Source organism: Polychytrium aggregatum (genome assembly GCF_025602895.1).
Source record: "Polychytrium aggregatum strain JEL109 chromosome Unknown BJ171scaffold_18, whole genome shotgun sequence".
Lineage (NCBI taxonomy): Eukaryota > Fungi > Chytridiomycota > Chytridiomycetes > Polychytriales > Polychytrium > Polychytrium aggregatum.
The window spans coordinates 129,790-153,330 of record NW_026516220.1 but is presented as its reverse complement, the minus strand read 5'-3'; the positions used below and the strand labels follow the sequence as shown (position 1 = coordinate 153,330).

The 23,541-nt window shown below is 56.3% G+C and overlaps 5 protein-coding genes across 5 annotated transcripts; all 5 read left to right on the top strand.

The window, feature by feature from the left end:
* Window positions 1-89: 89 nt before the first annotated feature.
* On the top strand, window positions 90-3,214 carry BJ171DRAFT_504641 (centromere/microtubule binding protein CBF5). The gene is made up of 8 exons (XM_053110957.1): window positions 90-147; window positions 344-494; window positions 1,001-1,277; window positions 1,388-1,452; window positions 1,578-1,835; window positions 1,917-1,980; window positions 2,102-2,598; window positions 2,705-3,214. The coding sequence occupies exons 2-8, from the start codon at window positions 372-374 to the stop codon at window positions 2,897-2,899; spliced, it is 1,479 nt and encodes a 492-aa protein (XP_052966639.1). The 5' UTR covers window positions 90-147; window positions 344-371; the 3' UTR covers window positions 2,900-3,214.
* A 771-nt stretch (window positions 3,215-3,985) lies between these two features.
* Window positions 3,986-12,284, top strand: BJ171DRAFT_618603 (uncharacterized protein; the record flags this gene model as incomplete). Its single annotated transcript, XM_053115385.1, has 28 exons — window positions 3,986-4,117; window positions 4,243-4,540; window positions 4,627-4,691; window positions 4,785-4,916; window positions 5,028-5,129; window positions 5,283-5,393; window positions 5,555-5,659; window positions 5,794-5,853; window positions 5,942-6,339; window positions 6,553-6,569; window positions 6,675-6,960; window positions 7,072-7,166; window positions 7,339-7,442; window positions 7,537-7,626; window positions 7,730-7,816; window positions 7,894-8,045; window positions 8,393-8,430; window positions 8,564-8,644; window positions 8,768-8,828; window positions 8,931-9,088; window positions 9,157-9,236; window positions 9,851-10,063; window positions 10,235-10,525; window positions 10,624-10,959; window positions 11,117-11,188; window positions 11,307-11,595; window positions 11,863-12,038; window positions 12,138-12,284. 28 exons carry the CDS (start codon window positions 3,986-3,988, stop codon window positions 12,282-12,284), a joined length of 4,176 nt encoding a protein of 1,391 aa, XP_052966638.1.
* Window positions 12,285-13,934: 1,650 nt separating this feature from the next.
* On the top strand, window positions 13,935-15,674 carry BJ171DRAFT_504634 (uncharacterized protein). The gene has a single exon (XM_053110956.1). The coding sequence runs from the start codon at window positions 14,044-14,046 to the stop codon at window positions 15,553-15,555; it is 1,512 nt and encodes a 503-aa protein (XP_052966637.1). The 5' UTR covers window positions 13,935-14,043; the 3' UTR covers window positions 15,556-15,674.
* Window positions 15,675-17,119: 1,445 nt separating this feature from the next.
* BJ171DRAFT_567976 (serine carboxypeptidase S28-domain-containing protein) lies at window positions 17,120-19,360 on the top strand (the record flags this gene model as incomplete). The annotated part of the gene is made up of 8 exons (XM_053113500.1): window positions 17,120-17,235; window positions 17,359-17,413; window positions 17,589-17,611; window positions 17,706-17,733; window positions 17,885-17,942; window positions 18,068-18,762; window positions 18,857-19,279; window positions 19,325-19,360. 8 exons carry the CDS (start codon window positions 17,120-17,122, stop codon window positions 19,358-19,360), a joined length of 1,434 nt encoding a protein of 477 aa, XP_052966636.1.
* A 1,556-nt stretch (window positions 19,361-20,916) lies between these two features.
* BJ171DRAFT_504629 (peptidase S28) lies at window positions 20,917-23,516 on the top strand. The gene is made up of 6 exons (XM_053110955.1): window positions 20,917-21,070; window positions 21,272-21,335; window positions 21,473-21,686; window positions 21,775-22,469; window positions 22,634-23,059; window positions 23,204-23,516. Exons 1-6 carry the CDS (start codon window positions 20,955-20,957, stop codon window positions 23,234-23,236), a joined length of 1,548 nt encoding a protein of 515 aa, XP_052966635.1. The 5' UTR covers window positions 20,917-20,954; the 3' UTR covers window positions 23,237-23,516.
* The last annotated feature ends 25 nt before the right edge of the window (window positions 23,517-23,541 follow it).

Below are 23,541 nucleotides of genomic sequence, written 5' to 3'. Positions count from 1 at the left end.
ACAAAAATGAATTTCATCTGGGGTTCGAGCCAGTTTTTTTTGTTCGCCGGCACACACAACCACGCTCGTTGCAACGCTTTTTCGCTCGTCCCTTCTGATCGCAACAGCCCCAGAGTGCTATCCCGCTCGGTCTGCTCCGAACCCAAGGCAAGGCCGATCTCCCCGTCTGGGTTCCTCCCGCCGGGCTGCTGCCGATGCATCGTTTCTGTGTGCGCTCTGGATACCAACGTTGATCGGCGGTCGGCTGCACCAGAGATTCCGCTCGGATGGCCATCCCATGTGCCAACCAGCCTTCTGAACAAAATACCGTCCGTGGTTTCTTCCCCGTGTTCCACTCTTGCAGACCCTCCGCCAGCACCCATATAGACGCCATGTCGGCCGACAAGAAGCAGAAAAAGTCAACAGCCCAGAAACAGACGGAGGAGGACTACCTCATCAAGCCTTCCTCGTCGCAGCCCTCGCTCGAGACCTCCGAGTGGCCGCTTCTGCTGAAGGTATTGTGCCGCCTGGATCTGATCGCTTTTGGGATGATCGGCAACGGCAGCGGCAGACCGTGCTCTCTACAAGGCGTATCCGACAGTGTTACGCACGGGCGTTCGTGGGATCGGCTTGGATACGTCTCGATTCGATCGGATCCGCGCCAGTCTTGTGCACTTCCCGGACAAGGACCATCGCGGACTATCGATGCAATCTTGCATATTGAGGCGCACTTTATCGATGCAACGGATAATCTCGCGCTGGAGGACGATTCGCATATGGATCGTATGCTGCTGGAAAGAAGGGAGGGGCTGCGGAGCAAGCTTTTTACGCCAGCACGGATTTCTCCCGGTCTATTGGCTGTCGTCGCAGCGATCACAGCGACTACAGCTTCTTGAGCTGCCTTCTGCCCTGTTCAGCATTCGGCGGGGGAGGGCATTTGCGTGTCCGCCATATCCTGGATATTTAAGCCACTTGTTCTGATCGTCGTCTGTCGGTACCCTCTCCTCAACTGTGCATCCAGAACTATGACAAGCTGAACATCCGCACCGGTCACTACACCCCCATCCCCAACGGATGCTCGCCCCTGAAGCGCGATCTCGACAACTACATCAGATACGGTATCATCAACCTGGATAAGCCCTCGAACCCGTCGTCGCATGAAGTCGTTGCCTGGATCCGCCGAATCCTCCGTGTCGAAAAGACCGGCCACTCGGGAACCCTTGATCCCAAGGTCACCGGATGTCTGATTGTCTGCATCGATCGCGCCACTCGACTGGTCAAGTCTCAGCAGGGTGCAGGTGCGTCTTTGCTGCACGCCGCTTCCATTTCGTCTGTGGTGATGGTCTCTCGATTATGTGCCGTGCGTGACTCGCCGGGGTGCTGACCAACTCGACCATGTGTCCTGCAGGTAAAGAGTACGTTGCCGTGCTCCGCCTCCACGATGGCATCGAGAGCGAAAAGAAGCTTTCTCAGGTTCGTGCTGTCGATCTTTCTTGACCAAGATTGCCAACTCGCAGCCATCGTACCGGCTGCCGACTGCACCTTACATCCGATGCGTTGCTGATCCGACCCTCGCACGCTGCTGCTGCTTCCAATAGGCCCTCGAAACTCTCACGGGTGCGCTCTTCCAGCGTCCTCCCATTATTTCGGCCGTCAAGCGTCAGCTCCGTGTCCGCTCGATCTATGAGAGCAAGCTGATTGAGTTCGATAACGACCGCCATCTCGCCATCTTCCACGTCTCGTGCGAGGCCGGAACCTACATCCGTACCCTCTGTGTCCACCTCGGCCTGATGCTTCAAGTCGGTGGCCATATGCAAGAGCTCCGCCGTGTCCGATCCGGCGCGCTGTCTGAGGAGGTGCGTATACGCTCATTCGGTCAACTGTTTCCGCCACCCTGTGTGCAAAGATTGACCCCTCCCCGATCGCGTGTTTTGCAGGATGACATGGTCACCATGCACGATATCCTGGATGCTCAGTGGGTCTACGACAACACCAAGGACGGTGAGTTTCTTCGGACTGCCATCACTAGCTGTCCATGGTCTGGCGTCGTGGCAGAATCCGCTTCACTGGGTCAATGACTGTCTCTGCTGACGACCTGTCTCCGTCTACCTGCTGCGTTCAGAGTCATACCTTCGCCGTGCCATCCGTCCCCTCGAAACCCTGCTCACCATGTACAAGCGCATTGTCGTCAAGGACAGCGCTGTCAATGCCATCTGCTACGGCGCCAAGCTGATGATTCCCGGTCTGCTCCGGTTCGAGTCCGGCGTCGACATCAACGAGGAGATTGTCCTCATGACCACCAAGGGCGAGGCTATCGCCTTGGCCATTGCTCAGATGTCAACGGCCGAAATGGCCACCTGCGACCACGGCGTGGTTGCCAAGATCAAGCGTGTGATCATGGAGCGCGACACCTACCCCCGACGATGGGGTCTGGGCCCCAAGGCCAGCGAGAAGAAGAAGCTGATCAAGGACGGACAGCTGGACAAGTTTGGCCGCCCCAACGAGCAGACCCCTGCCTCCTGGACCAGCGGATACACCGACTATGCCAACGGCGCCGCCAAGGTTTCCAAGTCCGAGCCTCTGATCAAGGATGTCACGATGGAGGATGCCCCCAAGAAGGTAAATCGCTTCTCGGTCAGCAATCAAGCTTGCCATAGCTAGCAATGTGCACTCCGACGATACTGATCCGCTGCGCCGCCACCGTGGCCGGCTTTGTCGTTGGCAGCGCAAGGTTGAGGACAGCGCTGAGGAGCCCGTCGAGGAGAAGAAGAAGAAGAAGAAGTCCAAGAGCGAAGACGACGACGACCAGACCGAGAAGAAGAAGAAGAAGAAGGAAAAGTCGGAGGACGGCGAGTCGGGCGAGAAGGAGAAGAAGAAGAAGAAGAAGAAGGCCAAGAAGGAGGACAGCGACGACGAATAATTGGACCCTCCTCTGCTGTCGCCGGACACTGCTGTCCCGAATATCATTGCATCTGACCCACTGATCCGCGCCGGCTTCGGTGCAGCCAGGCAATCTCGATGATGGCTCCGCTGAGCGTGCTGCTTGCGTGTTAATCGCCTGGGCAAATAGGGCTGCCGGCTCCACTGGCAACATGCGGTTCCGGACCAAGAGAAAGCGGCGCTGTTGTGTATTTATTGATGATACTTGGGCCTGTCCAACGTTTCTTTCCTGTTTTTCTCCTTCCTCGGCTTGCTTCATGGCTTTTGCATCCATCAATACAACTCTTCACAAATCTCCAGAGTGCCCATCGATTCAGCAGAGAGCACGTGCATTGTCGATGATTGTGCTTTTGACAGAGTTGATCGTGCTTTTGACAGAGTTGATCATACAATACAACACCTTGGTGCCTCGTCTAGTCACGTCGCATTCTCTTGGACAAACTTGCTGGGCGATGGTGGAATTCAGAGATGGGCCTGCGGTTCTCATTTGGATGTTGGACGCAGGCCTTCGCAGACATGTTTGATTCGGGTGGGACAGTGGCCTGTGAATCCAGCGAACTCATTTCTTGAAACGGGACACTTTAACGCACAGATGAATTGTGTGAGTTGTGTGAATCAGACGGCTTTGATCGACCCGAACCCCGATATAATCCTCTAGCGACTCGCTGGTACCCGTCGTGCCCACTGACTCCATGCATCTCCCAGGGAAATGAGCTGACCGACTTGGCCGGTGTTGGCCAGGCGGGCGATAGGACCCGACCACGCCGTGTTATGTTCGAACGAGGCGATGTGTCCCATCGTTTATTCAACGCGCTGTGTATTGTAGACAAAGCCAATCGGTGCTCTCAAAAGCAGCACCTGGGCTGATTGGGATGCAAGTGCTGTTCTGAAGTCGCAGCAGATCTTGCCAACGGAGTCTCACGACCATTCCGCCCTCCAACCTTCACCTCATCATCTTTGATCCTGCGCCGTGCACCCCCCCCATATCCCAGCACGGCCTTTGATCCCACGGCAAAAATCCAGCAGCGACGCTCGACATCCGCCTTAACCCACGCGCTTTCCCAGGATGGCATCCCAGCCAGCCTATCCTCTCCAGATGCCGGCGCCAACGGCCAGCACTTCGCAGCCATCGCCAATTCTCACGTCTCCGGATCTTTCGATCTCACTTTCATCGTGCCAGTATATGCTGGAGTCAGCCGTACGTGCTGTATATCCATCGCCTTTGAGCCAAGTCATTGCTGACTGGCATATGGCCACCAACTCACGAGCAACCCACTCACTCACGACAATCGTTTCGCATGCGGACTGCGCTGAGGACTCTAGGCATACGATACACCAACATGGCGAGCCAGAGTATACCGCTTCGACGACGAAGTTGAAGAGCTTGCCAAGTGGATGGAGGGCCTCATCAAATCCTTGCGAATTTATGCCGAAGAGCTCATCCGTAAGAGGATTCCGTTTTCCGTAGTGTCACTGCAGTACGACTGCGAGGTCGCTGTGATTCCCAGGATCCTGCCCTCCGCTACGCTGACGCACCAAACGGCTGTCCATCAAGGTGGCAACGATAGCGCCATCAATTTGGCGAGCAAGCTGATACCCCAGCGCAAGATATCCATGCTAGGTAGCAGTGCTTCTGCATATCCATGTCGCTGAGCTGGAAGCAAGCCTAGTATCAACTCCTCAACCACACTCCCCCCCCCCCGATAGACACCACAGTCGCCCGGACACTTTCGGATGCCCTCCAGACGATATATGCACTCAAGGCCAAAGTGGTGCGTTTCATCTCACTCTGTCAGCATCAACAACGATTTCACCCCCCCCCATAAGGACCTGCTGTCGCTAACGCCATTTGATCTGCTGTCCAGGTCGACGATATGGTCGAGGGTCTGATTGATCCCTTCCAGCAGTGTCTGCGGGAGGAGATTCGTGAGATCAAGGTGCAGTCGTCACGGCAGATCCCGCAGAATCAGAAAAGCATGATGCTGCCGTATGTGCATGTGGGTCGTTCGTTGGAACGATCGCCCTCATCGTCACTAACCTCTCAGTTCTTTGTGCATCGCCCGACCGGACTCAACCTTACTGTCCCATTCTGGCTCTGATGGACTCAGGAGTCGAAGCGAGCATTTGATCGACTCGCTGAACGATACGACTCGGCTCTCGCAAAGTACTCGGCTGTGTCGAAGGCAAAGGAGGCGAGTGCCTTTCGTGAGGTGGGTGAGCCACAGACATAGCCAATGCCACAGTAGCGCTGTATTTTCCGCCGTCGAGGTGATTATCAATGTACGAACGACACTTGAATGTGGGGCTTTGGGGCCTCCAAGTTGCCGTGCCTGACACACCAGCGGAACTCGTTCCACCCCTAGGATGCCTTTCAACTCTTCGAGGTTCGAAAGCTGTACATCCGCGAATCGATTGACTATTCCGTCAAGATTATCAAGTTCAAGAGCTTCATGAAGCTGCTCTCGTTGGATCATGTAACTTTGTCACGGACGCTGTCTCGAAGCTGTATTTTCAGGCTTTCCAATGGACAGAGTCGGCCTCGGATGCACCCGTCGCTTCTTACTGGGGTGTTCATTTGCTCGCGTCTTACCGAGTGTCCCAACCAATCCGTATGTCCTTCATCACACCACCACAGTTCCTATTGGCCCTATATGCACATTCGGATTTTTACGATTCCAGCTCTGAGGTGTTTAGCGGGCTAAAGCCCTCTATGGGTCATCTCCGCAATCACCTTGACGAGGTAGCCGATGAACGTACTGATGAGCCCCTGTCGCAACCTGCTTGTCGGGTTCAAAGGGCATTTATGCATCCCATCGGCCCGGAGTCGCAGCACCATCTCAGACGGCTCCCTCGCTGATTGTCTCCATCAACCAGTCGCGCAACGCCTCAAACATCATTTCCAAAATGGAAATATCCAGGAAGGCTATTGAGATTGTAAGCGTATTGCCTCCAAGCACTTTCTGCAATGCTGCGGCAGATGAGTCCTGACTATCGCTCTGTGGCATGTACATTGCAATCGCAGGAGGCATGCCAAAAGGTTCGGGTCAATCTCTCCATAAACGAAATGCCAAAGTCCCTTTCGATTGTTCCCGCGCCTACAAGCAGCGTATCCATGACGAATCTATCTGCGGTGCTGGAGAGCAGCCACGGGGCCGTCCAGCCAAAGAAGCCCGGTACGGAAATGGAAGGATATCTCTACAAGCGACAGAGCGCCAAAGTTGGCCTCGGGCCGGTTTGGTCTCGTCGGTATTTTGTGCTTCGCAATGGATTCTTTGGGTACTGTGTCGCGAGTCCGTCGGGCAAGCATAGAGGAACCATCCTGTTTGCGGTGCCTCTCAACGTTCTGCTGTGCAACATCCGAGTGGACAAGAGCAAGGAACTGGATCGCCGGTTTGGCTTTGAGGTGATGACGTCCAAGAAGTAAGATGGCCTTGCGCAGTACTCTGCCGCTCGGTGCACCGATTGAAACTGTGGCGACATGGGTATCACTCTTTACCATGCCCGTTCCATCGCCGATCTGCCCTGATGTCGAAGTGTGCTTGTCGCTATAGCCTCGTTTGTGTATGGCCATTCGTGTCCCTGCATATTCTAATGCATTCTTTGCCATGGTATTCATGTGTGGTGGATCATCAGGTCGTTCGTGTTGCAAGGTAGTATGGCTGTCGAAGCGTCTGCACGACTCCACACACCATGTCGCCGCATGGGTCTGGTCACACACTGCTCTGGCTCTTACCACCACATATGCTCTTCTTTAGCTGAAAGCGAGGACTCCATGAATGAGTGGATCGCAACATTCAACGCAGCAAAGTATCAGGCCGCCAACTCTGACAAATCGGTTGCTGGCGATCTTGTTGTTACCGAGACCGAGCGTGACATTGACGACGATGGGGAGAAGCTCTATCTGCAAGATTTTTTCAAAACCATATCACCGCAGCGCGAGGCTGCTGCGTCGATCGATGAGAGCCTTCTGGATGACGGAATCGGTGGAGATGGCGCGGATCAATCCGACGACTCTTCAGGCGAGCTGGTGCCGGATGCCGAGTAAGTTTGGTTTGGTATTGTCGCGAGGCCGACGCTGGTAACGAAGCAATGCCGACTAAACCAAATTCTTGTATGAATCCATGTCAACCGCATCTCGAACCCAACCAACAGAGCGGTGGCGTATCCAGATCCTTCTTGGACAAAGCGCAACCAGGATCTACACAATCTCTTGAAATCGGTTCCCAAAACCGATTTCTTGATCGATGGTAACTGCGTGGCGATATGGTTGAGCACTCGAGCTGCATAGTCGCCCACCCTCATCGCATGATGTATGGAGCGCCGCACAGTCGAGTGGCGAGCGATATCGTGGTGGCATCCGTCGCGCAGCTCTTGCGCTATCGTGCAGAACTAACGGAACTCACTCATCGAACCGCTCAGCACTGTCGTGTGCACTCCAGAAGGACATTGCTGTCCAGGGCAAGCTGTACCTGACACAAAATCGCCTGTGCTTTCACTCCAACATTCTAAGCTTCGTGACTGTGGTTAGTGCACTCTATCAGAGGCCATCAATGCTCTTCCAGCGGCGTGCAGGACCGTATTAACGTTTTCTGACTCGCTAACCGGCGGTATCCGCAGCTCGTGATAGAAATATCCGATATTCTCTCGATAGTGCGCAAGAATAGTCCCTTTTACAGCTCCATAGTCGTGACAACTGGGGACGGCACAGTATGTTGGTGCATGTGTACAGATCGCAGCTTTGTCCGAGAGGTGACGCCCCTCGTACTGACCAAAGTATCGCCATTCATCAATGTCTGCTCGTTTTGCCTAGTACACCTTCAAAACAATCATGAAGGACGACATGAAGACATACGAAGCGCTCCGGATTGTGTGGACAAACAAGACCAGCAATGCCCCGGTGAGTCACATATCCACGACAAATGATGGTTGGCAGATGACCATATTCACGCTGACGTTCTCTTGGCGCTTTATTAGAAAAAGACCAATCAGGAGCTGTTCGACCTTATATTCAGTACAAAGAAGGCCGACGAACGAGAGAAGCAAAAGGACCGCCCGGATGAGGCAAAGGACCCAGCTGAGGCACCAGCTGCCGAAGGATTCTCAAAGTCACCCGCCGTGGACGATGGGTAGGCCAAGAAGTGGCGAAGGCTTTTGGATGCCCTGTCGATGGCTCTAATCTAATACCTATGTTTGCTTCCATCCACGGCCGAGCTGTTTCCAGTGAGGAGCTCGCCAACAACATCGCTGCGCAACATCGCACCGCTTGATCATCGATGATTTGTGCATCCACAAGGCTCAGTGATGCCTGTCATGTCTTTTGCTGTTGACCAGGGCTCCCAGCCGGATTTGTTGCGCCTACGTCAGAGGTTACCTGTGGCTGTGCCGAGCATTTAGAGCTCAACTGTCAGGAAATCGTCCTGCCCGTGTCCGCCAAGCGACTCTTTGACATGCTCTATGGACCGGACTCCAGCAGTCTATGGGATCGCTTCAATAAGAAGCGCGGAGAGTCAGGTAGGGAGACGTTTGAAAGAGTTCCCGCATCTCCGTATGCCAGATTGATGATCTGGAATCGGTTCGGCTGCTCGTGCGGTGGCTGGACTTGGCTATTGGCACATAATCACATACTCGACCGCCTGGCTCCCAGGGCGAAATGCCGCAGCTTGGACAACGACAATGCCTCAGACTCGCGACCTTACTCTAGTCGTCCCGGTGAACAACCCGATGGGTAGGTTGTGGACTTCCGTAGCAGCTATTGTGACTGATTACTCCTGAAGACCGGCGGATCGGACAACGCATTCGGATGCCAGGCCCGTGGCTGCTGCTGACGAGCATGAGCCTCCTTTGTCAGTTAAGGCTAAGGAGGCGGATGTCAATCAGAAGGAAACGATCAGTACAAGGAACGAGGGCATGTAAGCCTTGCTATATCGAGCAGCATGTTGCGACGAAGCCGGACAGGGTAGTGCCGTGCTCATTCAGCCAGCACAATTCTCACGGACAGCCGTCATCTGCAGAGTGTATGTAATCGATGCGCAGAGCCAAACGCCCGGAGTTCCCTACGGCGATTCGTTCGCTCTGTTGATGCGGTACTGCATCACCTGGGTCACAAAGGACTCGTGCAAGCTCCTGATCACCGGAGGGGTCAAGTGGTTCAAAAGCCCGATGGTGAAAGGTACGCGATCCTGCTACTCCCGATACCAGCCGCAATGTGTATCTGTCGACTGACCCGCTCCTCTGTAGGCATCATCAAATCGGCGGCAGTCAAGGGCATAACCGACACTGCCGCAGACATGGTCAATCACTTGAAAGCGGAAGTCGAGGTACAAACGGCTGCGGACGGCGGCGGAGGTGGGGCCATCGGAGCCCCATCGGCTCCCGGTGCGGGAGCCACTGCCCAGCCGGCATTGACACCGCCAGTCCAAAAAGCCGTTTCTGGTACCAGCGACTGGAGCAACTGGGTTGTGGCCAGCCTGGTCGCACTACTTGTTCTTTCCAATGGCTTTTGGGCTTGGAGACGGCCCGTCGCAGTGTCCAAGCCGGTGGGTCTGTCGTCGGGCGAGTGCCCGCGGCTCCATGAAGAGCAATGTCACGGACTCGGCACGGCCGAATGGCCAGGGATATTCTATGACATACGCTTGACCAAGAGGTAATCCAGGACTAATTGTGCTGACAGCTTCTTCCAGAAATGCACCCGAAACGCTTAGAGTAGCGCTGCTGCCTCGCCACCAGAGCTAACGCCGATGGTGTTTGGGACGGTAGTGTGGCGACCTTTCTCAGGACCCACTACGCCATTGATGCTGCCCACCCGGCGACTTTGCATCTACCCCGGCCCAATAACCAAACAGCGGCTCAAGGGCTGTACAGCGACCACCGGCACCAACAACTCCACCACGAGCTCGCCACAAGTCACCAAGGAATTATTGAGTTGCGGCAGGAAACCTTGGAGGCGGCGGCGCTTGTGAGCGAGTACGAGCGAGATCTGCTCGAGGCCGAGTTCCTCAACTGGTTCAGCGACCGGTTGCTGGACTGCTCTGTCGACGCATCAAGTAGCGCTGCACACTTTCACCTGCACTCGGCCGATCCCTCTGCGCCCGGCAACCCTGCCCATGGCGACTCTGCATCCGCCCTTGGCTTCTGCGACGAGTTGGTGCTCGCGAGCCAGGGACTCGTGTGATGTGTGGCTAGTCAGAGTCGCGTGTGCCTGCGAAATGAAATTCATTGTTGGTGTCATTTTTTTGTTCTTCGCTGGATCGGACGCACACATCCCTGCGGCCGATACCTGCCGACCCCGAATACACCTCCGCTTGCGATCCCACAGATCCCACAGATCCCATATACTCGAGTGTATCGGACGACCAGCACGCCCAAAATGAGTCTGTTTTCGTCTGTGTTCGGCAACCTGGAGGGCAAGATCGACAAGAGCTTGGACTCGCTGTTCAAGTCCAGCGCCAAACCTGCCTCGTCCACATTGCCGAGCCAGCCAAGTGTGTCTGTGCAGCCGCCTCAACAGACCCTCGCCAAGAATGTCAAAGTCGAAAAAGCCTCCCCGACCAAGCAAAGTGAAGCCCCGAAAAGCGACAAGGCTGCAAAGAAACAGCTAGTCAAGCATGTATGGGTCTGCTCGTTGCCGGCGCTCTATCGCTCGCGTTGCGTTCTGGGTATGTGCCGCATAGCAGCTTACACCACCGATGCCCCTCAATGCGCCAGGAAAAGTCCGAGCAACTCCCAAAGAAGCAAAGCCCGCAACCAACTGCCTCGCCTGCAACGGGAAAGCAAAAGCGAAAGTCGGGCGAGCAAGCAGCATCGGAGACTGTCGATTCGTCCAGCCAGACTGCTCCCAAGCACGAGAAGAAAAAGTTCAAACCCGATAACAACAAGGACGGCAAGGCCATCCAGGGTGCGCAAACAACAGCCGCCTCAGCCAACGAGCTTGCGGCAGAGTCACCGGCCGATGCGGCCAACGAACTGCTGCCGGCACACGACCCGGAGCGACTGGCGCGGACAGTCTTTATCGGGAATCTCAATATTAGCGTCGCTGAAAAGGTGGGTCGTTGCTCCCGACCTGATCCCCTCCGGCAGCAGTGCCGTTCACGATTCGATGGGATGGCTGATGTCGTGATGTCGTGATGTCGTGATGTCGTGATGTCGTGATGTCGTGATGTCGTGATGTCGTGATGTCGTGATGTACAACGCAACGCAGGCCAATGTCAAAAAGTTCAAGCAGTTCATGTCACAGTTTGGACCTTTGGAGAGCATCCGGTTCCGCTCGGTGGTGAGTATAGCCAGAGGAGTTTGCACCATAGTATCCTCCTGGCACATGCCAAATGGTCAACAGTCGTCGCCCGGACAGGCTCTTACTCCCAGTGCCGGTGCTGTCTTTTGTTCACTAGGCTTTTTCAAAGCCCATATCGAGGAAGGCAGCCTTCATCACCAAGCAACTGCATCCAGAGCGAGACTCTATGAATGCCTATGTCATCTACAAGTCGAAGGACTCTGTCGAGAAGGCCCTGAGCCTCAACGGCACCATTTACGAGGAGAAGCACATTCGAGTCGATCGCGTGCAGCCCAAGGACACAAAAAAAGAGCACGACGCCAAGCGGGCTGTCTTCATCGGCAATCTGGCATTTGATGTTTCGGATGAGGCACTCTGGGAGTTCGTCAAGGACGTTGGGGATATTGGTATGTCGCCCCAGAGTGTGTCTAGCGGTGACTTGAAAGTGGGCAATCCAGATTGGCCGCAGATGATAGAAATGAGAAAGAGCAAATCGGCTGCGCCAAGTTGCTACAACCAAGGAACTGCCTGCCGATCCAGGGGGAGGATATTAGAATCTCTCGGCGACTTTGGGGTCAGAAAATGGCCCAAACCCGCTTGCGCTCGTGCCATATTCAACGCCCACTCACAAGCCCTCGTGACTATCGTTGCCACTCTTGCCTTGGTACCATCAGAGTATATCCGTGTTATCCGAGATGGCAAGACGAACGTCGGCAAAGGCTTCGGCTACGTCCAGTTCAACGACCGATCCAGCGTTTCGCTGGCGCTGCAGCTCAACAACGAAAAGATCGGCAACAGGCCTGTGCGAGTGACCAAATGCAAATCGGAAACCGCCTTGAACCAGAAGAAGGTATGACGAGGAGCCCACAGCTGCTGGCGGTGAGACTTGCAGATGCCATGTCTGGTGCGCTAACGACTAGATTGTCATGTGTTGCTGCTCGCTCAACAGACCTCGTTCGAAGGAACACATGCCGTCAAGGGCAAGATCAAGCAGCTTAAATCCAAGAAGGGCGCATTCACCAACGGCAAGCCAAAATCGGGAGCCCAGCGGCGACTGGAGCAAAAGAAGAAGCAGAAGAAAACGGCGGCGAAATGATAGACGGCAAGGAAGTTAGCGGAGGATGTGGGTCTTGCTCGGCGAGGAAGTTGGCTGGAGTCGCCATATTCCGACAATACAGCGAGTTGCGCTTTTCCGAGCGGAGGCGATGGCTTTTCCCGGATACGAGCACATCCATCCACCATCTACCATGACCAACCAGCCTGTCTAAGGAGACTCGGGTTTGCCAGGCACTTTGAGCAGTTCCGCCATCACCAGAGACATCCCTTGCGCCGAACACGCAGCGAGCAAAGAAACGACACTGTACGGAGCCGTCCAACAGACCAAATGCATTTTGTATCTCAACACTGTGTGCCCAAACCCAACAGCAGGCCGTGCCAAATGAACGCAAATGAGCACAAATGAGCGCTGCTCTGTTACGCTCTGGATATGCTCGGTGTCTGCAAATGAACTCTACTTGTGCCGCGTGTGTGGTATCAATGTCTGTGGGCCAGAGCGGTGCCCAGGGCGCTGGGACACCTGTTCAGATAGTCGCCCCCTCGATGGTGCAGAGCAGGGTGGCCACAGAGATAAAAAGAATATCCTTATTCCGGAGCAGCGGGCCAAGACGAGTGCCAAAGTTGAAGTTTCCACGGATGGGAGACGCTTCCCGATCCAGCGTAAGGTGACCGATGCAAACCTTCTTGACGTCGCCCTGAACCATGGTTTTGAGCTGCAGGACAAACTCGGAAGGCTGCTGGTCGCAGAGCCAGGAGATGTAGCTCCCGTCCCTGAGCTGGTACCGCAGTTTGTGCCCGAGCAGGCCTCGGGATTCGCCAACGACTTGCAGGGACGAGTCCGGCCCGAGAGGCACCTCAGACAAATACATTCTGCATCGATCATCGATCATCGAAGAAGGGTGGTGATGTCAGCAGAGCGATGGAAAGCTGCAGTCTCCGTCGGGGCCAGAGCGGCCCAGCGGCTCGAGGAGCCTCCTCCGCCCCGGGATCTCGCCAAATACGATGGAACTGGATTCGGGTGACAAGCAACACTCGGATTGCCCCCTCTGCAAGCACTTTCTACTGACCCCGAGGCGCTTGTCGGCCGAGATACAGATAATCTCTGGTTCTCCCACTGAATCTCGATCGACTCCTACAACATAGAGCAATGGATACGATAAGCGATGGGGGTAGTCGAAGACGACCGCCGATTCAACGGACAATAACGACAGCGTCACCGGCTGTCGCGGGATGGGTCGCATCCGCACCCGACCAACGAGCAGGGACCGTTCGATGGCTGGAATCACATACGGGAGAATACTGAAATGTGACGACTTCGTTGGCATCGGGCACACGCCGCTCCATCGAAATGCAGCCGTAGTCGGTCTCAACGAACGCATAGTAGTGAGGCTCGGGGCAATCGAGAAAAGTCGAGCCCCTCAAGTTCTGCCTGGAGTACATGCGCTTGATTCCCCGTGAGATGGACATGGCGCTTCGGAAAGGGCGAGGGCGGTGGAGGCAGTCGGCTGGGGGCTGATGGAGGACCGAGGAGACCTAGCTGGTGGTGCCGGAGCAAGCAGAGCAGGCCGGGCTCGATGGAATATGCCTCGTTGCCGATGGATGCGGCCGGCGTTCGGGGGTGTGGCACGGCCGCTCGGGTATTTTCTGCAAGCTGCGGCTTGTCCCGCCCATTTCGTTCGCCCTCGTTCCGGCGGACTCTCTGGCCTTCTGCAAGCAGCGGCAGCTACGGCAACAGCAGCTACGGCAACAGCCACAGCAACAGCTACGGCAACAGCAGTATATCCGCCCGTCGAGCACCCATGACCCAGTCGGCGTTCCTGTGGATCCGGCTCAACCACGGACAGCCGGTTGAGATCAATGTCCACGAGTGCCGAAACGTATATCATCTCGTCAAGCTCATCAAGAGCGAGTTCTCCCCAGACTTGGACCTCGTCGCTCTGCATCGCATCAAACTATTCCACTGCAACGGCGAGACCGAGCTGCGGCCGGACTTTAGCGTCCAGACGCTCGTTTCGATGTGCCAGCACAAGACCATGATCAACAGCTACGAGCAGCCGCTCATTGTCACCGTCTCTGCCCCAAGTGCGCTGTCTGGCGGCTCAGAAGAAGCGCCGGCCCAAGGCGTGCCCCTGGCTCCGGCCGAGCGCTCTGTGCAGTCAGCGAGGTCGATCACATCCAGACAGGACGATCCGCTGGACGACATCCTTCCGAGCCGTAGCTCAATCCGGGCTGCAGGTGTGGATGTGAGCCAACCGCCGATAGTCATCATCGATCTGCACACCGCACAGGGCACGCGGCCATTCAAGACCCTCTCACTGCTCCTGAAGGGCGGCCGGATACAGCTCCGGTCTCTGAAGACCCAGCACGGGTTCCTCGATGTCTACTGGATCGTCGGCGATAGCAGCGAAGTGCTGCTCCAAGTCGACGATGACGGATACACCTGCAACGAGTGGGTCGCTGGTGCTCGATACTCGTTTCGGGTGGTACGCAGCACAGCCGTGGATCTGGAAATCCCCTACATCGAGACCAAGACAGATGCAGTTCTGCAGGACTTTGGCATCGTCCTGAGCGAGAAGGAGTGGCAGCCCGTGCACATGCCCAAAGCAGCGGTGCCGTCGGCTCTGCTGGATGTGCTGCATGCATATGCCACATGCCACACGATACGCCTGGAAAGCATCCGCCGGCTGATCATCTCGCTGTTTCTGCTCTGCGCCTGCAAAGCAGTCAACGACAAGATACCGGCGTCGCCTGTGTGCTTTGACGAAGGGACTCCTCTCGAAGCCACCCTCCGTGTCGTTCGCGAGTCGGCCGTCAAGATAGTGCGGTACTCTGGGCGGATCGACTACGCCGTCGGCAAGTCCCGCCCCGAGCAGCAGGCACCCGAAAGTGCTTTCCTGTTAGTCGACGAGATCAGCCGCGAAAAGTCGCTCGGCAGCTCGCTCCCACGCACCTTGGCCGAGGGAGCAACCTCGCTGCTCTTCCACCACTCGGCGCTTTCTCAGCAGCAGCAGCGGCGCCCATTTGTGTTTGTTCTGCGAACGGATGGCAAGAAGTGGATCTTCACACGCATGGGGTGTCAAGGCTCCTCGATCGTGGTTGAACACAGTAGGCCGCTCCGGCTCGAGATCAGAGAGCACCATGTGGATCAAGATCAAGTGGGCGCCATCTACTCGTGGATACACTTTTTGATTTCGTATGGACAGCAGGCTCCCTCGAGCAAGGCGGATCTGTCACACAGTAGGGACGATCTCGAGAGCCCTCTGGATTGCTTGTCTTTGAAATTCGGCAGCATGTCTCTTGGTGGCATGTAGATGAACGGGACAGAGTCCACTGAGGCCACGCCCTGGGTGTCCTGGCTGCCCCCCCCCAAAGATGAATATGTACCAGTCTGCAGCAGAGCACTAAATACATAATGCGCTTTAAAATTAAACGTGCAGCGTGTCGAATAGACCATGGTACAGCCAGTTTCTTCTAGACAAAGCGCACCGGAGTTGTGATCATACAATACACTTGGCCGAGAACAACACAGTTGGCCTAGCTACAGTCTATCCAGAAAGAAACGGGACAGTCACTGTCTGGCTTCAGATGTCTGAAACCCGCTGACTGACTGTAGGCCCCAGTGGGTAGGCCATGGCATTGCACTCCTGTCTTCGTTGGCAATCGAGTGGTTTTGGTTTGGTTTGGGAAGCATGGTCTTGAATACACCCGGTCGATCTCCTGTGGCGATGATCGACAGTGTTCGGCGAGGTGATCGGTCAAGTCCATTCGGTCAAGTCCATTCGGTCAAGTCCATTCGGTCAAGTCCATTCGGTCGATATCAAGAGGAGGACCTCGCACTATCTGATCTGGAGTGTGGATATCCGCGGGAACGACATCTTGGTGGGCGAGAAATTTCCACGGACAGCGGTGTGGCTGAACCTAAGGGTGGGTTTCTATGGAACGATCGAAGCGACTTCAGACGAAGGTGGGCGGCAACACTGTCAGCAAGAGCCACGGAGCGCAGTGAGCGACAACGCTGCCAACCCAGTTTCCGGAAGGAGATGATTCTTCACCAATGAGAAATAGAGCTCCAACTCTCTGCTGGATAGCCGTGGAAATGCATTTGACCAACCAGAGCTGTAGCTTGAAGAGAGACGTGTCAGGCGAGAGGGGTCAAGGTTGTGGGTAGATCACACTGGAAGAAACTACATCTTGGACCCAAGCAGCCAGGAAAGAAAAATGTAGCGAGCGAAACAGGCTCGAAAGCAACGAAGAAGGGAGTCGTGGAAGGCGGTAGACAAGCTTGGAGTGAAACCATCTTCAAAGAAAGAAGGGAGAAGGTAGATGCGCCAATGGAACAAGAGCCAGGAGCAGACAGGCGCTGGCTGAGATCAGCAGTGCCACCGATTGTTTCGAGGCAGATTCAATGCACAATGCGCCGGTGACAGGCAGGCGAACAAGATACAATAGAACAGGGTAAGGAGACGAGTGCTGGATATCATGACAATGAACAGCGTACTTGCTGCCTGACAATGGCATGATGGGCGGAGGCAGACCCAGCGACCAAATACTGCGTCCTTCGATATGCATGTTGATGATCTGCTCTTGCATTACTGCCTGGCCCAAGCAAACGTTGCGTTGGCGGCATTTCTGGAAACGAGGAGAACGAGCGGGGTGGCCGCCGGATCAAAGTTGGGCTCGTCTTCTGCGCCGAGGCATTGACTGCAGTCCAGGCACCCTGCCTTGTCACCCAACAAAGAAACTCACCCAATCACCACCGGCCCATTGACATGGATCTGGAGCCTCGCCGATAAAAGGCGCCCCACCTCGCCCAATGTCCACCTCATCCACTCCACTTCACTTCATTTGACTCATCTCCTCCAAAAGAACCTCAGTATGCTTGCGTGGAGCGTTATCAAGCTTGCCACCCTGGCTCTCCTTCCCTCGGCTGTTATCGGCGGCTTTGTCCACCAACAGATCCACAAGGAGCAGTATCAGCAGTATCTGCGCGAGTGAGTAATGGCATCCAGGACTCGTGCACGCATTCGTCATCGCTGCCGGGAGCACTGTCCATCCACATCCAACGGCTCACCGCTGCGTGCTCCATTGTATTCGACTGTTAGGATCTTGGCCAGCGTACCTGCGCTTGCCTCGGTTACGAGCAGCTCGGCCGCGCAATGGATTGAGCAGGTATACCTCGACGCTGATGCTTCCTGACGGACCGAATGGGGCCGGGTAGCGTTTCACTTGCTGACATGGTGTTGCCTCTTATGCAATACTCTACCGATACCTTCGGCAGCCGCTCGACCATTTCTCCAAGCGCAACAAAAAAACATTCCTCCAGAAATACTTTGTTAACAACCAGGTAAGATTGGAACGTGCGGTGCTGTATGCTATCGCTGATCTGCAACTTGACGCTGAAAGGCTCGCCGTCACCAATAGCAGATCATCTCACATTCCCAATCTGACATGTCTCCTGTAGTTTTACAAACCTGGCGGTCCGGTCTGGTGTGAGTATCCATCTCGACTCAGTTGTGCATGAGTATACCGCTAGGCAGGCTCTGAGGCCAAGTATCGATGGTACTGATATCCGCGATAGTCTATGTAGGAGGAGAGCAAGCTCTTGATCCTTACTGGGCGACATCACCCTATACGATGCAGTATGCCCTGGCCAAGCAGACCAATGGTCTGATTGTCGCTCTCGAGCACCGCTACTACGGTAAGGCGAGCCAAGAGTCTCACCATACCACCATACCACCATACCACCATACCACCATACCACCATACCACCATACCACCATGCCACCATGCCATCCACTGACCCGCTCACCCATCCGCTTGCAGGCGACTCCAACCCCTTCAGCGACTATGCAACCCAAAACCTCCGCTTCCTCGCCTCGGAGCAGGCCGTCGAGGATGCCGCCACATTTGCTCGAAACTTCACCACCTCCAACAACCTCCCCTCGTGCACCAAGTGGATTCCCGTTGGTGGCTCGTACCCCGGCAACCTGGCTGCCTGGTTCCGTGAGATTCATCCAGAAATTTTCTGGGCTGCCCACTCATCGTCTGCCCCGCTCACTGCCAAGATCGACTTTTGGGAGTACTCGTACGCAGTGCATCAGGGTATCCCCAAGATTGCCGGAGGATCGCAAGTTTGTGCCGACAATCTCGCTCGACTCACGACCTTGTTCGACAAGGCCATTGTGAACGACCCTGAAGGCACTCGCCTGTATCTCGGGCTTGGTACCATGGAGCTGGACGGCGATGTGGGCAGCTTCCTCCCGTCGACGGCGTTGGCTGGCTCTATCCAGTACGGACCTGTCGGTCAGCAGTTCAACGCCACTGTCACCCAGATCGATGCTGCTTGCTCCGGCAAATACTTCCCCTCCTTCGCCGATCCCAAGGCCACCGACAGCCAGCTTTGGTCGGACCTCCAGGCCTATGTTTTGGCAACATTGGCGAACTATGGCATAACGCCAAACAACGACACCCAGCTCCTTACATTGGAGACTCTGTCGCTCCAGGACCCAAGCAACAGCGTAAGTGAGAATATGGGAGCGGCTCCAACAGAGTAGTAGCTTGGCTGTCCAACTTGCTTCCAGAGCTCTTGCTGAAACACCGATGCGCTTGCAGGGTCGCCTCTGGTACTGGCAAACCTGCAATGAGTTTGGCTACTTCCAAGATGCCGAGCATATCCGCCAGCCAATCTACTCCAGGACCATCAACGTCGACTACTATACACAAGCTTGCGATATTCTCTTTGAAGGCTACGACTGGCCCGACACCCAGGACACCAATGCCCTCTACAAGGCCACTGACATCAAGACCGACCGCATTGTCTTTGTCAACGGTGCCATCGACCCCTGGCACTGGCTTGGCATCTTCAACCGCACCTCGACCCCTGCCCAGCCCACGTTCTTCCACGACCAGTTCCACTGCGGCGATCTGTTTGTCCCTCTCCAAACCGATAGCCCTCTCCTGATCCAGATCAAGGGCCAAATTATGGCAACGTGGATCAACATCCTCTCTGGCGACACTTGCCCGTCGCAAGTCAAGGTGAGAAGGGGTCGAGAATGCAGGGTTGGGCATGTGCATCCACAGACCTGCGGTGGCATCAGAATAGTCGAGGACAGTTGAGCAGTGGCCACCCGCTTGCACCGCTTCTGTTGAGGAATGGTCCACTAATCTCACAATTACCTGGCCCGCAGTCGTCGTCCTAATATCGAAACAGCCGCGCAGACTATAGTACGCAGTTTGCGGCAACTAGTTGGATCAGTTCCCGTGGCATACAGTTCCAAGCTCTCTATTATTATTGCCAGACTCTGAATGTCGGGCTATTCCACGGAAGCCCATTTGCTCAGATGAGTGCAGATCCGCGTGATAACAATAAAACAAGAAATCGCACATGCGACCATGCCACATATGTGTGATGAAGAATGCAAAACGCTATGGCTGTCCTGGGAGCGATTGAGATGGGCTCCACCAGGGAAATACGCATCCGCACAGCGGTCATAGCGATCAGCAGCCTGGGCTGTGTTTTGGCGGGTGCCATCGAGCTGACCTAATATTTGAGAGTGGCGACAGTAAATGGGGCAGCCGAGCCCATCGACCAGAGGAAGCGACCGCTTCTGAGAACGCAGAGACAAGCCCACCCATGTCTCTCGGAGCCGGGACTGCGGTGTCTAGATCGTACGACCGCGATGGGTTTGGGACGGGACAATCAAGACCGCTGAGAGGCCGTGGCCACCGAGCGAGAGGGCAGCAAGGACGGGCTGGTGCAGCCGCCCACGATGCCGGGTCATGGCGGCCCAAGATGGATGGTGCACAAGGCCGTGGGGCACCCTGACAGAGGAAACCGGCGGGTCTGTGCCACCTGTTCCGCAAGCTGCGACACAAATGAGTTGGGACAAACACAGTCGAGATCCCGGCGATTCAGATGAAAGGCAACTCCGCTCAACAACGGCCAGTGGAGGCCAGGCGTGCGGTGGGGTCGACCGCCGAGGCCGAACGAGACCGATCCCTGAGGACGGCCGTCTCGAGAGGCAGAGGTCGCTGCGGATGCTCACTTGCAGGAGAGAGGCTGGTCCTCGCAGATAACGCTCGATAGGCTGAGCGGTCCGCTGGGCGACACAGAAAGTACAGCGCTTTGCAAGTCCCACAGCGCCAAGGCGCTTATGCAGCATGACACATGACCAAGCCGCTGCGCCACGGGATCACAACGGCGACGCCCCACAGGCACAACAATGCCCCTGTGCGATGGACAACGGGGGGCAAACAGAGACTGTGTGGATGCCGGGCTGGCCAATGAGGCCGCGGGAAGGCACGGGTTGGGCGGCTCAGCTGACCGGGCTGGACTGGGCTCGCGTCCATGGAACGGTGGGCTTGCCTCTCGGCCAGGAGGAAGCGCGGCTCCTCATGGGAAACCGCGAAAGTCGAACGCATCCATGGACGGCGCTGGCAAGGGGGGCGGAGCCGAGATTCGCAATGGCCTTGTGGGCTCGTGGGAATGGGGACACAGCCGGCCAGCCCCCCGGCGCTCATCGCACCGCCCGCATGACCGGCTCTGTCCCGGCCCATCTCCGTTGCCCCCGTTGCCTCCAGTGCCGCCCGACTCCTGCCCCACCGAGCCACCCACCGAGCCGCCCATAAAGCCCTCGCCTCGCCCGCATCGCCCTGCATCTGCATCCGCCGTCCTCTCCTCGACCCCGGTCCTGCTCGCTTCATCACAACAATGGTCTCCTGGAGCGTCTCCAAGCTTGTCGCCCTTGCCCTGGCTCCCAGCGCCGTCCTCGGCAACATCATCCTCCAGCAGGCTCAGCGCGAGCAGTACGAGGCTCAGCTGCGAGAGTAAGTCGATCAGGAAAGACCCAGCCCCAGCCGGCGGTGGGCTGCAATGGCCAGTCTGCAGCGAGACGCTCGTTCGCGGTGCTGTTTGTTCTGCTCGACAGGCCACTCGACAGGCCACTCGACATGTGCACTTCATACTGCCGGCATGCACTCGACACGCTGCTGACCCAACACTCCGCTCCCTCTTGTCGTGCACTCCAGTCTCCTCTCTGGTGGTCCTGCCACTGACTCGTTCATCGGCAACGAGCCCCTGTGGATCGACCAGGTATCGATCCGAATCCTTGGCAGCCTCGACCAACTGCATCGGCCTTGACCAGCTGCATCGGCCTTGACCAGCTGCATCGGCCCATTTGCAGCAACGGCTCGGCACCGGACTGACCTGGCTCCCTTCTCGCTTCGCAGAGCCTCGACCACTTTGACTCCTCCAACAACCAGACTTTCCGCCAGAAGTACTATGTCAACGACCAGTTCTACAAACCCGGCGGCCCCGTCTGGTTCTTTGTTGGCGGCGAGTCTGCTCTCGACCCTTACTGGACCACTTCCAACCGCACCCTCCAGTACACCATGGCCCAGCAGACCAACGGTCTGATTGTCGCTCTCGAGCACCGCTACTACGGTAAGGCGAGCCAAGAGTCTCACCATGATGCCATGATGCCACCATGCCGCCATGCCATCCACTGACCCGCTCACCCATCCGCTTGCAGGCGACTCCAACCCCTTCAGCGACTACTCCAGCGAGCACCTCCGCTTCCTCGCCTCGGAGCAGGCCGTCGAGGACGCCGCCATCTTTGCCAAGAACTACACTGCCTCCAACAACCTCCCCTCGTGCACCAAGTGGATTCCCGTTGGTGGCTCGTACCCCGGCAACCTGGCTGCCTGGTTCCGTGAGATCCACCCCGAAGTCTTCTGGGCCGCCCACTCGTCGTCCGGCCCCCTGACCGCCAAGGCCGACTTCTGGGAGTACTCGTACGCCGTCCGTGAGGGCATTCCCAAGATCGCCGGTGGTTCGCAGACCTGCACCGACAACATCATCCGCGCCACCAGCCTCTTCGACCAGGCCATCAAGAAGGATCCCACTGGCACTCGCCAGTACCTCGGCTTCGGCAACGTCGATCTCGATGGTGATGTCGGTGGCTATCTTCCCAGTAACACCCTCGCCGGCTCTATCCAGTACGGACCTGTCGGCCAGAACTTCAACACCAGTGTGAGCAACGTCGACTTCCTCTGCTCCGGCAAGTACTTCCCCTCCTTCGCCGATCCCAAGGCCACCGATGACCAGATCTGGGCCGATCTCCAGGCTTATTCCTTTGCCAACTTGGAGAACATGGGTGTCACTCCCAACAACAACACTCAACTCGTCGCTGTTCAAACCAAGTCCCTCCAGGACCCCGCCAGCAGCGTAAGTAACCCACCTGGCAAACGAGCCACGCCGAATATCTGTCACCTGTGTTGCCACCTCTGTGGCCAACTGTGTTGTCACCTGTGTTGTCACCTGTGTTGCCATCTGTGTTGTCACTTGTGTTGCGACCAACGCTAATTGCCACCATATTTCGAAATCCGCAGAGCCGTCTCTGGTACTGGCAGACCTGCAAGGAGTTTGGCTACTTCCAGAACGCCGAGCACGTTGACGCCCCGATCTACTCCAAGACCATCGACCTGACCTACCAGCAGATTGGCTGCGGTATCGTCTTTGGCGATGCCAACTCTGTCCCCGACACCACCAAGACCAACGACCTCTACAAGGCCACTGACATCAAGACCGACCGCATTGTCTTTGTCAACGGTGCCATCGACCCCTGGCACTGGCTTGGCATCTTCAACCGCACCTCGACCCCTGCCCAGCCCACGTTCTTCCACGACCAGTTCCACTGCGGCGATCTGTTTGTCCCTCTCCGCAGCGACACTCCCCTCCTCCGCCAGGTCAAGCTCGGCGTCCAGGCCACCTGGCTCGAGATCCTCAAGGCCGACACCTGCCCCTCTGAGGTCAACGTAAGTGATTTGCTTTTGGATACACCCTCGCCACAAGTGCGGTGTGCGATGTGCGATGTGCGATGCGCGATGTGCGATGTGCGGTGTGCAGTACTCAGTGCGGATGTCGCTGACCATATCTTTGATTGCTGTTTGGTCCAACAGAAGCCTTACAAGTGTGTCCCCATCAAGAACTAAATGCCTGCCACAACTCGGTGCCTGATTCTGGTTGACTCTGGTGCCCAACTCCCGCTCCACCGAGGGAGATTCTCGTAGATTCTAGAGTCGTCGCCTGCCTGTCTCTTGTTCTCTCGCTCTCTCGCTCTCTCGCTCTCGCCGTCCATCCGCTTCGTCCACCTTCCCCGTCCTCGGATTCTATGTTCCTCCTCCTCCCTCCACCTCCTCCCTCCACCCGCCAGCCGAGTGCTATGACCCAACCGTGCTCCATCTATTTTGTAATTCCAAAGAGCTGTCTATGTAATAGATGTCTCCTTCTATGCCAA

Bases quoted from the DNA above. Each gene is read 5' to 3' on its own strand.
- BJ171DRAFT_504641 (XM_053110957.1), top strand. From the start codon at position 372: ATGTCGGCCGACAAGAAGCAGAAAAAGTCAACAGCCCAGAAACAGACG. The intron at 1,836-1,916 runs GTGCGTATACGC...CGTGTTTTGCAG, and splicing joins CCGGCGCGCTGTCTGAGGAG to GATGACATGGTCACCATGCA. The intron at 1,981-2,101 runs GTGAGTTTCTTC...TGCTGCGTTCAG, and splicing joins CTACGACAACACCAAGGACG to AGTCATACCTTCGCCGTGCC.
- BJ171DRAFT_504634 (XM_053110956.1), top strand. From the start codon at position 14,044: ATGACCCAGTCGGCGTTCCTGTGGATCCGGCTCAACCACGGACAGCCG.
- BJ171DRAFT_504629 (XM_053110955.1), top strand. From the start codon at position 20,955: ATGGTCTCCTGGAGCGTCTCCAAGCTTGTCGCCCTTGCCCTGGCTCCC. The intron at 21,071-21,271 runs GTAAGTCGATCA...CGTGCACTCCAG, and splicing joins TACGAGGCTCAGCTGCGAGA to TCTCCTCTCTGGTGGTCCTG. The intron at 21,687-21,774 runs GTAAGGCGAGCC...ATCCGCTTGCAG, and splicing joins TCTCGAGCACCGCTACTACG to GCGACTCCAACCCCTTCAGC.